At 38.4% G+C, this 15,966-nt stretch overlaps 1 protein-coding gene across 1 annotated transcript in view; it reads left to right on the forward strand.

Annotated features, from left to right (window-relative positions):
• Nucleotides 1-5,384: 5,384 nt before the first annotated feature.
• The window catches only part of LOC138315690 (hemocyte protein-glutamine gamma-glutamyltransferase-like), a 35,017-nt gene continuing 24,435 nt past the window's right edge, over nucleotides 5,385-15,966 (forward strand). The window contains exon 1 of the mRNA XM_069256906.1: nucleotides 5,385-5,627. Coding sequence (XP_069113007.1) covers nucleotides 5,531-5,627 — 97 coding nt within the window. The 5' untranslated portion in view covers nucleotides 5,385-5,530. The remainder of the gene's footprint in view (nucleotides 5,628-15,966) is intronic.

Consider the following 15,966-nt stretch of genomic DNA (forward strand, 5'->3'; position numbering starts at 1 on the left):
ACCCTCCAGATCATTTACCTGTATAAACACATCAGTTTCAGACCCTCCAGATCATTTACCTGTATAAACACATCAGTTTCAGACCCTCCAGATCATTTACCTGTATAAACACATCAGTTTCAGACCCTCCAGATCATTTACCTGTATAAACACACATCAGTTTCAGACCCTCCAGATCATTTACCATATGAAAAATGAAACCTGTATAAACACATCAGTTTCAACCCTCCAGATCTTTTACCTGTATAAACACATCAGTTTCAGACCCTCCAGATCATTTACCTGTATAAACACATCAGTTTCAGACCCTCCAGATCATTTACCTGTATAAACACATCAGTTTCAGAAACCCTCCAGATCATTTACCTGTATAAACACATCAGTTTCAGACCCTCCAGATCATTTACCTGTATCAAACACATCAGTTTCAGACCCTCCAGATCATTTACCTGTATAAACACATCAGTTTCAGACCCTCAGATCATGTACCTGTATAAACACATCAGTTTCAGACCCTCCAGATCATTTACCTGTATAAACACATCAGTTTTCAGACCCTCCAGATCATTTACCTGTATAAACACATCAGTTTTCAGACACCTCCAGACCCTCAGATCATTTACCTGTATAAACACATCAGTTTCAGACCCTCCAGATCATTTACCTGTATAAACACATCAGTTTCAGACCCTCCAGATCATTTACCTGTATAAACACATCAGTTTCAGACCCTCCAGATCATTTACCTGTATAAACACATCAGTTTCAGACCCTCCAGATCATTTACCTGTATAAACACATCAGTTTCAAACCCTCCAGATCATGTACCTGTATAAACACATCAGTTTCAGACCCTCCAGATCATTTACCTGTATAAACACATCAGTTTCAGACCCTCCAGATCATTTACCTGTATAAACACATCAGTTTCAGACCCTCCAGATCATTTACCTGTATAAACACATCAGTTTCAGACCCTCCAGATCATTTACCTGTATAAACACATCAGTTTCAGACCCTCCAGATCATTTACCTGTATAAACACATCAGTTTCAGACCCTCCAGATCATTTACCTGTATAAACACATCAGTTTCAGACCCTCCAGATCATTTACCTGTATAAACACATCAGTTTCAGACCCTCCAGATCATTTACCTGTATAAACACATCAGTTTCAGACCCTCCAGATCATTTACCTGTATAAACACATCAGTTTCAGACCCTCCAGATCATTTACCTGTATAAACACATCAGTTTCAAACCCTCCAGATCATTTACCTGTATAAACACATCAGTTTCAGACCCTCCAGATCATTTACCTGTATAAACACATCAGTTTCAGACCCTCCAGATCATTTACCTGTATAAACACATCAGTTTCAGACCCTCCAGATCATTTACCTGTATAAACACATCAGTTTCAGACCCTCCAGATCATTTACCTGTATAAACACATCAGTTTCAGACCCTCCAGATCATTTACCTGTATAAACACATCAGTTTCAGACCCTCCAGATCATTTACCTGTATAAACACATCAGTTTCAGACCCTCCAGATCATTTACCTGTATAAACACATCAGTTTCAGACCCTCCAGATCATTTACCTGTATAAACACATCAGTTTCAGACCCTCCAGATCATTTACCTGTATAAAACACATCAGTTTCAGACCCTCCAGATCATTTACCTGTATAAACACATCAGTTTCAGACCCTCCAGATCATTTACCTGTATAAACACATCAGTTTCAGACCCTCCAGATCATTTACCTGTATAAACACATCAGTTTCAGACCCTCCAGATCATTTACTGTATAAAACACATCAGTTTCAGACCCTCCAGATCATTTACCTGTATAAACACATCAGTTTCAGACCCTCCAGATCATTTACCTGTATAAACACATCAGTTTCAGACCCTCCAGATCATTTACCTGTATAAACACATCAGTTTCAGACCCTCCAGATCATTTACCTGTATAAACACATCAGTTTCAGACCCTCCAGATCATTTACCTGTATAAACACATCAGTTTCAGACCCTCCAGATCATTTACCTGTATAAACACATCAGTTTCAGACCCTCCAGATCATTTACCTGTATAACAACAAAACACCTTTCAGTTTCAGACCCTCCAGATCATTTACCTGTATAAACACATCAGTTTCAGACCCTCCAGATCATTTACCTGTATAAACACATCAGTTTCAGACCCTCCAGATCATTTACCTGTATAAACACATCAGTTTCAGACCCTCCAGATCATTTACCTGTATAAACACATCAGTTTCAGACCCTCCAGATCATTTACCTGTATAAACACATCAGTTTCAGACCCTCCAGATCATTTACCTGTATAAACACATCAGTTTTCAGACCCTCCAGATCATTTACCTGTATAAACACATCAGTTTCAGACCCTCCAGATCATTTACCTGTATAAACACATCAGTTTCAGACCCTCCAGATCATTTACCTGTATAAACACATCAGTTTCAGACCCTCCAGATCATTTACCTGTATAAACACATCAGTTTCAGACCCTCCAGATCATTTACCTGTATAAACACATCAGTTTCAGACCCTCCAGATCATTTACCTGTATAAACACATCAGTTTCAGACCCTCCAGATCATTTACCTGTATAAACACATCAGTTTCAGACCCTCCAGATCATTTACCTGTATAAAACTCAGTTTCAGACCCTCCAGATCATTTACCTGTATAAACACATCAGTTTCAGACCCTCCAGATCATTTACCTGTATAAACACATCAGTTTCAGACCCTCCAGATCATGTACCTGTATAAACACATCAGTTTCAGACCCTCCAGATCATTTACCTGTATAAACACATCAGTTTCAGACCCTCCAGATCATTTACCTGTATAAACACATCAGTTTCAGACCCTCCAGATCATTTACCTGTATAAACACATCAGTTTCAGACCCTCCAGATCATTTACCTGTATAAACACATCAGTTTTTCAGACCCTCCAGATCATTTACCTGTATAAACACATCAGTTTCAGACCCTCCAGATCATTTACCTGTATAAACACATCAGTTTCAGACCCTCCAGATCATTTACCTGTATAAACACATCAGTTTCAGACCCTCCAGATCATTTACCTGTATAAACACATCAGTTTCAAACCCTCCAGATCATTTACGTGTATAAACACATCAGTTTCAGACCCTCCAGATCATTTACCTGTATAAACACATCAGTTTCAGACCCTCCAGATCATTTACCTGTATAAACACATCAGTTTCAGACCCTCCAGATCATTTACCTGTATAAACACATCATCAGTTTCAGACCCTCCAGATCATTTACCTGTATAAACACACATCAGTTTCAGACCCCTCCAGATCATTTACCTGTATAAACACATCAGTTTCAGACCCTCCAGATCATTTACCTGTATAAACACATCATCAGTTTCAGACCCTCCAGATCATGTACCTGTATAAACACATCAGTTTCAGACCCTCCAGATCATTTACCTGTATAAACACATCAGTTTCAGACCCTCCAGATCATTTACCTGTATAAACACATCAGTTTCAGACCCTCCAGATCATTTACCTGTATAAACACATCAGTTTCAGACCCTCCAGATCATTTACCTGTATAAACACATCAGTTTCAGACCCTCCAGATCATTTATCTGTATAAACACATCAGTTTCAGACCCTCCAGATCATTTACCTGTATAAACACATCAGTTTCAGACCCTCCAGATCATTTACCTGTATAAACACATCAGTTTCAGACCCTCCAGATCATTTACCTGTATAAACACATCAGTTTCAGACCCTCCAGATCATTTACCTGTATAAACACATCAGTTTCAGACCCTCCAGATCATTTACCTGTATAAACACATCAGTTTCAGACCCTCCAGATCATTTACCTGTATTCAGTTTCAGACCCTCCAGATATACACTGTAAAACACATCAGTTTCAGACCCTCCAGATCATTTACCTGTATAAACACATCACACCCTCCAGATCACCTGTTTCAGACCCTCCAGATCATTTACCGTACCTGTCAACCCCCAGATCATTTACCTGTATACACATCAGTTTCAACCCCCAACATTTACCTGTATAAACACATTTCAGACCCTCCAGATCATTTACCTGTATAAACACATCATTTCAGACCCTCCAGATCATTTACCTGTATAAACACATCAGTTCAGACCCTCCAGATCATTTACCTGTATAAACACATCAGTTTCAGACCCTCCAGATCATTTACCTGTATAAACACATCAGTTTCAGACCCTCCAGATCATTTACCTGTATAAACACATCAGTTTCAGACCCTCCAGATCATTTACCTGTATAAACACATCAGTTTCAGACCCTCCAGATCATTTACCTGTATAAACACATCAGTTTCAGACCCTCCAGATCATTTACCTGTATAAACACATCAGTTTCAGACCCTCCAGATCATTTACCTGTATAAACACATCAGTTTCAGACCCTCCAGATCATTTACCTGTATAAACACATCAGTTTCAGACCCTCCAGATCATTTACCTGTATAAAACACATCAGTTTCCAAACCCTCCAGATCATTTACCTGTAAATACACCATCAGTGTTCAACCCTCCAGACATTTACCTTTATACACACATCAGTTTTCAGACCCTCCAGATCATTTACCTGTATAAACACATCAGTTTCAGACCCTCCAGATCATTTACCTGTATAAACACATCAGTTTCAGACCCTCCAGATCATTTACCTGTATAAACACATCAGTTTCAGACCCTCCAGATCATTTACCTGTATAAACACATCAGTTTCAGACCCTCCAGATCATTTACCTGTATAAACACATCAGTTTCAGACCCTCCAGATCATTTACCTGTATAAACACATCAGTTTTAGACCCTCCAGATCATTTACCTGTATAAACACATCAGTTTCAAACCCTCCAGATCATTTATCTGTATAAACACATCAGTTTCAGACCCTCCAGATCATTTACCTGTATAAACACATCAGTTTCAGACCCTCCAGATCATTTACCTGTATAAACACATCAGTTTCAGACCCTCCAGATCATTTACCTGTATAAACACATCAGTTTCAGACCCTCCAGATCATTTACCTGTATAAACACATCAGTTTCAGACCCTCCAGATCATTTACCTGTATAAACACATCAGTTTCAGACCCTCCAGATCATGTACCTGTATAAACACATCAGTTTCAGACCCTCCAGATCATTTACCTGTATAAACACATCAGTTTCAGACCCTCCAGATCATTTACCTGTATAAACACATCAGTTTCAACCCTCCAGATCATTTACCTGTATAAACACATCAGTTTCAGACCCTCCAATCAACCTGTATAAACACATCATTTTCAGACCCTAATAAAGAAGACATTAAAGAACTTGTAACAGTGACAGGAGTTGAGTTTAACTATGAAGACTGCAAGGCCCACCGTACAGACAGTTACAGCCTTACTGAGGAACAACCAGGCAAGGAAAGGTCCATGGTCGTCCGCAGAGGTCAACCTTTCCAGATGACCTTGACCTTTGATGAGAGTTATAACCAAAACCAACATGAACTGCAACTGATTTTGGAGACAGGTACAATTCAGAGTTACTTTTGTACACATTGTTTTAGATTAATATTGCATCGAAGGATTTTAATGAAATTAGACATAAAGATATCTTCTGATGTCATTACATAGAAATTTGTCATAAAATTACATTACGAATATATACTTCTGTTGTTTACTTTTGGTAAAGTCTTCATACTAGTTTTAAGGGACAACTCAATCTAAGAGTACATGAAGATTTGCACATATTTCGGAAACAATCCAGTTCTAATAGAAATTAGATCAGTTGGTTTTACTATGATATGCCAGAAAAGTCCACTGTGGTGAAATGTGTGTGAAATGTTCAAACTCGTTCACTGTCCGCCATTACACATTGTGGTCGGACGTCTTGTATGCAGAGCTCTGACCCTTGCTAAGGGAGTAAAGCAACTTTCACCTAGAACTTCTCTAATCGCTTTTACAGTAGTGTGTTTTACCGTATTATGTTCATGCACATGTCTAAAAAACATTTTCATTAACTCCTCTGTGGTTATGTATTGCATTTGTTTAACTTTCATGACATTGGCTCGGATACGAGTACAGCTTACATATTAGACCTGCTGAATGGTTTTGCTATATAATTGGGAATGTCAACGTTTTAAATTAAAATACTTGTACTTTACCAGCTAAACACAGGTTTACTTTTAGTCTGTTTAGAGTATAATTAACTTTAGGTGGCCTGTTATTTCATTCCTAGTACTACTAAGACACCATTATTGAAAAATCAATCAAATCTAATCAAATGGATTAATCAAGATTTGTCGTCCTATGGATGGCTGTGTTGGTCAAAATGACGACAAGGAGTAGGGTAGAAGCTTGTTGACGGCTTTTATTCAAAGTGTAGACAAGAGTTCTCACTTTCTCTCTCTCTCAAAAGTGGCCCTAGAGGAGGCGGTGACGTAGGTGTATGTGAGGCGGAAGTACCCAGTCTCAGTCTTATTCCCGTCTGATGTCCGTCTAATTTCAGTCTAGTTTCAGTCTTCAGTCTAGTTTCCGTCTTCAGTCTGACTGGGGCCTATTGCGGCCCTCTATTTATAATGATTGGGTACGTGACTGGTACACGTGCCGTTGGGACAATGCTTGCCCCAAAGGTTACCCAGCTCATCATAAACTGTCAAAATTTACTAATTTTAATTCAGAATACAGCCTTACCGGCGCCTGATGCAGGCTTAACAAAATAGAAATGTTTTGATTTTCTGACTGGACTTGGTTGAGGCTGGACAGAACCGCCTGTAATATGCACATTTTGAACAAACTATACTGCGCAGTTAAACAGGTGTGTGGACTACACGATGTCCTGTCATTCCTTCCAGAACATTCCACGTAGTCCCTACCATACCAATACCTATTCGGTAACAATTAATTAATAAGTTGGTCACCTAGTTTAACACGTGCATAGACCGTGCGACGTCCTGTCATGCTTTCCAGAACATCCCACGTAGTCGCTACTAAGTAGGTACCGTAACAATTTACTGATATTTCGGTCACCTAGTTTGGTCATGCCTTAAAACAACAACCTAACTCTGGCTGCAAACATGAGTAAACAATCCCGCGTTACTGACCTTTAAATATACTACACATCAATACTAGGTCTAAGCAACACTATGTACACCACAATAATGCACTATGAAATTAAACACAGCCTAATAAATATATACATGGTTGTTATTAAACAACTAATACTTGTACTCTTATATAAAATACACTATAATTTAACTCAGCCCCGCGATCCACAATTATACACGGCTAACATAACAACTTCTGTCAAGGTTCAACAGGTACCCCACTTCCTGTTTACCTAGCGGGAATATTCAAATATCATATCTATTAATGATATTCATGGGGACTTAAGCAGGGCTACTAGCCTGTCTATCTCTATAGGGTTATAATCGTCTATCACCAATAATATCATTTGGGCTTAAGCAAGGCTACCAGCCTGCCTACCTCTATAGGGTTACAATCGCCCCTTTCTTCAAACAAGACAATATGCAGGCGCGGATCCAAGGGGGGGCGGAACCGGCGCACGCCCCCCCTAAAATAGGAGAGAGAAAAAAAAGAAAAAGGAAAAAGAAGGGAAAAAGAAAGAGGGGAAGGAAGGAAAAGAAGGAAGAAAGAAAAAAAAGAGGGAGAAAGGGAAAAAATTAAGGAATTAGATAAAGAGTGAGAATTAGACAGAAAGCTCCATTTCCTACCTTTACCGTTTGATGTTATTTTAAAATCTAAATGTATTCGACTTTTAATTTGTAGTACATACATGCATGTATATACTTGTATCCAGGCACAATGGAATAATTATATTTTTTCCGTGTAAGTTAAGGTTTTATCTCCATCGCTTAAAAGGTACAATGTAAATCCCTTCAAGTATTTACTTTTTCCAAAAAAAAACCCCGATAAAATCCCAATATATTAGATAATTTATTGTCATTAATATTCAATATTGACAGGTTATATCTCGATATCCTTAGCAATAAAAGAAAAGGGGGAGGGGGTGGGTGGAAGGAATTGTAGCTGGCCATGAGTCTTCGCTGGTTGACTATATGTCATGCCCTTCGTTTTCCAGGTTGTAAATGATATATTACACATTTTTGAATCAGCATTAAAGTCCTGTATTAAATCCGACCTATCAATTCACAAATGTGTGAGTACTTTCAAAACGCCAGTTACAAGATCACTACTGACGCCGAATGCTTCTAGAAGCCTTTTATTTGTCCTAAGAAAATGTGTGTAAAGAAAAAAGTGGAATGCGACAGAAAATGAGAGCTTCTAGGGTCTGGGTGCACCCCATGGCCAGATGCCTTCCTTTTTTGTTTCAATAAAAACATATCTTAACGATAATGTTATAAGATAGGCAAACGATGTTAAAAAAATTAATGCACATGACAAAAGGCTCCCTATTAGAAAGCAGGATGATAGCAATGGTTCCTGGCACCGTATGGCCATAGACAAGACCACTAGCCTTCTTTTCTTTCGTTGTCCAATACACGAATTATGAAGATTGTGTAAGTTAGGGAAAATGAATTATCTAATCTGACAGATAATGTATAAAAGTAAAAGCTTAATAAAAGTTAAAGGGACAATTCACTCACACTAATTCTTTTACATAACCAAGAAGCAAAATATGGCATAAATGTATTGTTCTACATTTCTTATGAAACATATAACATAAGATATTGACAAATTCCACGTCATTGTTTAGTATTTTAATTGATACCGTTGTAATTACAAATCGTTGATCAATACGATTAAGCAGGTACAATATGTACGCTGTACCAATATCCGAGCCAAAGTCACGCACGTTAAACAAATGAACTACATAACCACTGTGGAGGTGATATAATGATTTTTTAGGCAAGACAATTCACCTAATAAGGTAAACACACTTCTGTCAGAGCGATTTGAGCTGTTCTAGACAAAAGTAGCATTACTCTAGGAGCAAGGGACTGGGTTCGGCATACAATATATTCGACCACAATGTGGAATGGCGGACAGCGAGTGAGTTTGAACATTTCACACGCATTTCACCACCATGGGATTTTCTGACATATCACAGTAAAACCGACTGATCTAATTTGCATTAGAACTGGGGGTTTTCTGATATATATACAAATTTTAATGTTCTCGTAGAATGAATTGTCCCTTTAAAAACGTTCACATACACTTTCATTAGTCCTATAAAGACCTTCAATAGGCGACCCCTAGCTGCAATATTGTAGCTCAAAAGACTTTTAGACTGAAAATGGTGTCTACTTTAGAGCTACAATTGTTCCCTATTACTTCAAAATCTTCAAAAAAGTATGAAAAACTGTGATCGAGTGATTTTCGGAGGCAGTGCTCCACTACGATACATAGGGACCAATTCGTACCCGGCCTAAAGGCATAGTAGGCCGGGTACGTATATTCGTTCTAGGCGGCCCCCAGACCCCCATCTTTTTCTTTGCTTCGTGCCTCTATGAATAGATATTCAGATTTTAGGCAGTGCAATTCTGTAACTTTATATTCAAAATGTGACATTAGACGTCAAAAATAATAAACGAACATTTTTACATGGCTTCAATTTTTTTTGGAAAAAGTGTACATTTATTCGAGGGCTTCTGGGGGCCTAGGCGGCCCCTACCCAGACCCCCGCCCTTCTTCGCTTTATGTCCATATAAATATTAAGATTTTGATATTGCAATTCTGTAAGTAAAAAAAAAACTTCAAATAAAAAATATGACACTTGACACGAAAACCATAAATTAACATCCTTAAATGGCTTCAATTATTTTCTGGAAAATGTGTTCATGAAATCCTCAGAATGCAGGATTTTGCACCATTTATTCGAGAGCTTCTGGGGGCCTAGGCGGCCCCCAGACCCCTCGCCTGATTTGCTTTGTCCCACGCCCCCTCTAACCTCAAAACCTAAATCCGCCCCTGATATGTAAGGCATTTCTCAGAATGGCTTACATATTTCTTAACGCAAAGTATCAAGTATTATTAATATTTCAATTTACCACCGCCTCCTTTTAAAAAAAAAATTCCCTAAATAGTAACTAGTGGCCATTCCATTCATTTCTCCTTTCAACCTTCTTTCATTCGCATGCGTCATGCAGTATATCTTTAATTATCGCGAAGTTATCCTATTAAACGTTAAACTATTAAACTCTTTTACCTTAATGCACAATATGTACATGTACATACACATATTGTAATTATCTTGGACGTTATACTATAAACATCTCTTTAATATATTCATGCAATATAAAGTCTTATTTACAGTCACAGTTCTATGGTCACAACATCATAAAGTTGGCGAGTAATTATATTTCACAGTTCGTCCATTGTAGTTCAAACATATTTCACAGTTCGTCCATTGTAGTTCAAACATATTTCACATTCACTTCCATTGTAGTTCGAACATACAATGTATTTAACAGTCACACAGTTCCATGGTAACTACATCGTTGAAAATCAGTAATATTATTTCACAGTCACGTCCATTTTAGTTTGAACCTATTTAACAGTCACACAGTTCCATGGTCACTTCATCGTTAAAAAAATCATTCGTAATAATATGGCTGCTCATATATAAAAATCCACAGTTTATCTCCACAGTTGCTGCTTATTTAATTATATCCAGAGCTTCTTTATGTTCTTAGGTCCGTCATCCACCACGGTTCTTGAAGAGGTCTCATTTTGTCTTATCCACATTAAGACATTGTGATTTTTTTTTTTTAATTGATTAACGTTAATATCCAGACAAGAGTTGGTCTTGTTAACACCAAGACGTTTCCTTATTGTCTTGTAATAACCGAGACATTATATGTATATCTTTGTCTCGTAAGTCTCTTTAATCATCAAGATGTTAAATATCACGACATAATGTTTCACCGGGTCATTATCATTTCCTTCTTCACATTTAGACTTAGTCTTGTTACGACCAAGACGTTACTTTATATCTGTCTATGGAAGACTGAGCTCTTTTCTCAAGTCTGGGTATATTACACTTCGTACTCGGGTTGTAAGGCAGTCTTGTTTACCCGATTCAATTCCTCCACTTCCTGATGGGGCAGTTACATCTGCCTCGGCGAGGTCAACGCCTTCAGGGTAATTTCCTGACATCAGTGTAGGTTTTTCTTTGTTTTCTTGTTCCTGGTGGATGAGTTCCTTGATGTATGTTGTCATCAATTCTTCTAAGGCTGTCATGTCTTCTGTGGATTGGTTACTTTTGTGTCTTTGCATGGGTCTTGAGGCTTGCGAGACACTCGTCTCTGACTTTCCCCTTTTCACTGACCCTTTACCTAACCTACATTTCTGACATTTATCCCTAATTCTCCTACGACATAAATATATCACTATAACAACAACTACTACCACACCTACTATCGACAAGTAGGTCGAGAGGGGCAAATCAGATTCCATAGGTTCAAGATCAAATGAATTGTCAAGTTCATTTATCAACTCATCAATGGGGATTTCCTTTATAGGCTTAAGTTTATGGGGTATCTTAATGTTTTTTACATTTGATAGTCTTTGGGTCATTGGTTTCCAGAGTTCAATAGAGCCTACATAATAATTTGAAATCACCTGTTGAAAATGATCTGTTAGGTTATATTTACTCTCTGAATGATAATATGAGGGCAAGGTCATATATTCATTTGATGCAGAACAACCTTCCGTAAGGGATAAGGTGTCAATAGGGTATCTGGTCACCACAGTACCAGATTGGGTTCTATAGGGGCATTTCAGTGTAAAGGTCAAAGATCTATCGTGGACAACTATCCATTGGCCATTGGTCAAATACTGGGCCATAGGGGAAGTGTTTGTATTTTGTACTACTGTAGTACAATATTTAACTAAATTATTGGTCCAATTCATAAAAAGATTAACAATACATTTCTTATTTCCCATTATAGTATACATTGGACTACGAAACCTGCAGTAGTTTTTAACGCTATTTACACATTGATTCATCTCCTCAATTGTCATTGTAACCAATTGTGTTTTCGCTTCATTGATTGCAAGAGCTTCTGCTTCTAATTTATAAGTCGCCAAAATATTTGTTTGATTCGATCCAAGGTACGGAAGAGGAAGGTTATGTGCTCGGTACACAGCAAACTTGCCAATCATGTCTATTAATGGAATGGAAATAACTACAATGAGGCTATCAGTACTAATAAGTGTCGTACAGGTCACTGTCTTATAAAATTCCCAAAGGTCAGTTTCCGGGTCAAAAGGTACTCTAACACCTGGGTCAAGTTTGCTTTCTACTTCTATAAGGAGTTCGTACAAGTCTGGGGGTGAAATGACTGAAGGGCTTAAATGTCCTAGAGATAGCATATTGATCTGAAGTTTCAAATGATTAAGATAATCTCTAGCTAATCCAACTAATTCCTTTGCTTCACTAAGGGCCCTGTCGATCTTAGTGTATGTACCTAAATATTCATCAATATCTTAGATTAAGAACAAAAGCTTATATTTCGTTTTCTGAAACGATAAGAAACGATTCACTAATGAATCTCGTTATTGATCTCGAAGAAAATATTTCAGACATTTTTTAAATAGCTCTGAATTGTCCTCAGAGTCTCTTGATATATTTCTCTTAACTTTCTTTGTCTGGTTCTAAGAATCTACATCTTTTCTATTGTTGAGCCTATCATCTTGACATGTTTTATCTACTGCGGTGGAGATTTGGGTCGTAACTTCATCTGCTAATTTATTTATCGCATCAATCTCCATGTCATCAGCAGTACCACCAGTCTCAGACGCATCTACAAAATCATCATCATCGTCGTCGTCATCTGTCTGAGTGTCAGCGTTATTGTTTTCATTTAACTTACCTTTCAATTGTGATAAAGGTATAAGTTCATCATCTGAATCAATAGGACTAGCTTTGTCCAATTCTCGAGTCCGGAGCCTTTGTCTTAGCTCCATTAACGGAATATCATCCTCAGAGTCCGAATCTGACCTTTCTTGTCTTCTATATCTTATGACTCTTTTTAAGGATGTTTCCTCCTCAGACTCCTCTGAACTGCTCTCAGGAGGAACTACATATGTCGATTTCCTTAAAGGTCGACCTATATTATCTTTGGGCAACTCCCATTCATCAACATTTGCTAATCGTAAATGCCTCGCGTGTGTCTTCGTGACTTCACCTGTAAGCTGGTTTCTTACCTTAAAACTTACTGGTCCAGTTTGCTCAATAATCCTATAGTAAGGTGTCCATTTATTGTCCAGTTTTGAGGTACGCTTATGGTTTCTTATGTAAACCGGATCTCCTGCCTTAAGATTCTCGTCTTTACAGTTCCTATCAGCGAGTTTCGTCTGTTTCTTCTTCGCTTGCTTCATGTGTCTATGCACTAGAACAAAGGACTTATGTTGCTGCTCTAAGGCGATCTTGTGTAACTCTTCACCGGCATACCGCCGTCTTGGCTTTAAGATTGTGTCCAAGGGGAGTACTACATCGCGGTTATAAAGCAGGAAGAAAGGCGAAGCCTTTGTTACCTCACTGGTATGAAATCTTACTGCGGCCAATACTTGGTTCAAGAAAAGATCCCACGTGTTAACGTTTTCTTTGATCTTCTTGGCCAAAATGTCTACCATCGTTCTATGAAATCTCTCCACCTTTCCATTTGACTGGGGGCAATAATAGGAAGTGGTAACATGGTGGATATTCAATGCTTCTAGTGTCTCCTTTACTGATCTAGCGATATTCTCTGAACCGTTATCTGTAACCAGTTCTAATACGCTACCATATCTTGGGAATAGTTCTTCCAAGATAAGATGTACAATGTTTGCTGCTGATTTGTCAGGGACTGGAAATGCTTCCGGAAAGCCAGAGTAAACATCTATGAACGACACGATGTATTTGTTTCCTGATAATGTCTGGGGGTAAGGGCCTGACAAATCCATTGCTACCTTAGCAAAAGGGTATGGGGGTATCTGGCTGTCTTGAAGAGGAGGATGAGGGTTACTGTGACTTCTTGTCTGACAAGTCACACACTTTTCAATGTGTTGGTGAACCTTCTTGTATAACGAAGGAAAATAATACTTCTTTCTTATTACGTCATATGTTTTGTCAACTGCCATATGACCTAGGAAATCATGATACTGTCTTATCACCATTCCTTCAAGTTCCTTCGGAATGTAAAGTCTCAAGACCGGGTCATCTGATTCCGCGTTTGACAAATAATACACTAAGTTATCTACAACCAAGAAGCGCTCCTCCTCACTCTTGGTTGCTTGTCCATTACAAAGTCTAAGTCTCAGCTTTGATATGTCTTCGTCATTGTCTTGCGTTTTTCTTATGTCTATGTCTTTAGGGAGATCCATATGAGGTTTAACAATATCGTCTGGAGTATCAACTGTACTACTGACAAAGTCTCTTGGCTTAAATTTGTTAGAGTTGAGAGCTACAATCTCTAAGGCTCTGTCATCTACGTCCAAGACATCATGAATGTCTGTAGTTTCCTGTGTTTCTCCTTGCTTATCCTCAGCTTCTTCCGCTGTATCTGTTGGTAGTCGCGATAGTAAGTCCGCGCAACAATTAAATCTACCTTCAATATATTCTACCTTACAATTATAGGACGCTACAGTAAGGGACCATAAGGAGAGTTTCTTATTCAATGTCTTCTTGTCTGAGAATATGTAAGAAAGTGGGCGATGGTCTGTTCTTATTACAAAGGAACTGTTGTGTGTAAGTAGTTATCAAGCTTCTGAAGAGCATATACCACAGCAAAAGCTTCCTTCTCTATCACAGACCACCTACGCTGTGTTGGGCTAAGCTTATGTGACAAGTAATAAAGTGGCATTTCTTCACCTTCCTTTGTCTTCTGTGTAAGACAAGCTCCTATGCATGTGTCTGATGCATCTGTATAAAGCACATATGGTAGGTTTGGGTCTGGGTATGCTAGTAGAGGTACTACTGTAAGACTTTCTTTAAGATAGTCAAATGACTTCTGACATTCTTCAGTCCATTTGAACCTAGCATACTTCTTGGTTAGTTCTGTAAGACATTCCGCTATTTTTGAGAAGTTGGGGATGTGCTTCCTATAGTAACCGCACATTCCAATGAATGCTCTTACATCTCTTACGCAAGTAGGGGTTGGTAAGGCCCTAATAGATTCAACTTTCTTTTGGTCCGGCTTTACACCTTTGTCCGTAATCATAAAGCCAAGATATTCCGTCTCTTTCTTGAAGAAAGTGCATTTCTTAAGCTTTAGTTTGAGTCCATGTTGTCTTAATTTGTTGAAGACTATCTGTAAGTGTTTCAGGTGTTCTTCGGCTGTCCTACTGTAAATTATGACATCATCAAGGTAAGCCGTGGCGAATTGTTCGCATCCTTGTAAGACAATATTCATCAGTTCTTGGAAGACAGCAGGGGCGTTACTTAGTCCGAAAGGCATTCTGTTGAACTGGAATAGTCCTTTGTGACAGGCAAAAGCTGTCTTTTGTTTACTTTCCTCGTCGAGTTCTACTTGCCAATATCCACTTTTCAAATCTAATGTAGTGAAATGTTTTGAGTGTCCTAGGAGGGTCAAAATGTCATCTATCAAAGGAAGAGGTACTGACATCGGGGTAACGATCTTATTTAAACTCCTAAAATCTACACACATTCTCTTACTTCCATCTTTCTTATCAACTACCACTAAGCCAAAACTCCAGGGACTTCTAGACCTATCTATGACCTTTGCCTTTAACATCTCGTCAATGGCTTCGTCCACTACTTGACGTTTCTTCAGGGGTGTCCTGTAAGGTCGGTTCTTAATTGGTTTGTGATCTCCTGTTTCTATATGCATCTTAACTGTTTTTGTATGTCCAAGTTGAGAATCTTTTTTGGCGAATAGATCCTT

This window comes from Argopecten irradians, chromosome 2 (assembly GCF_041381155.1).
Source record: "Argopecten irradians isolate NY chromosome 2, Ai_NY, whole genome shotgun sequence".
Lineage (NCBI taxonomy): Eukaryota > Metazoa > Mollusca > Bivalvia > Pectinida > Pectinidae > Argopecten > Argopecten irradians.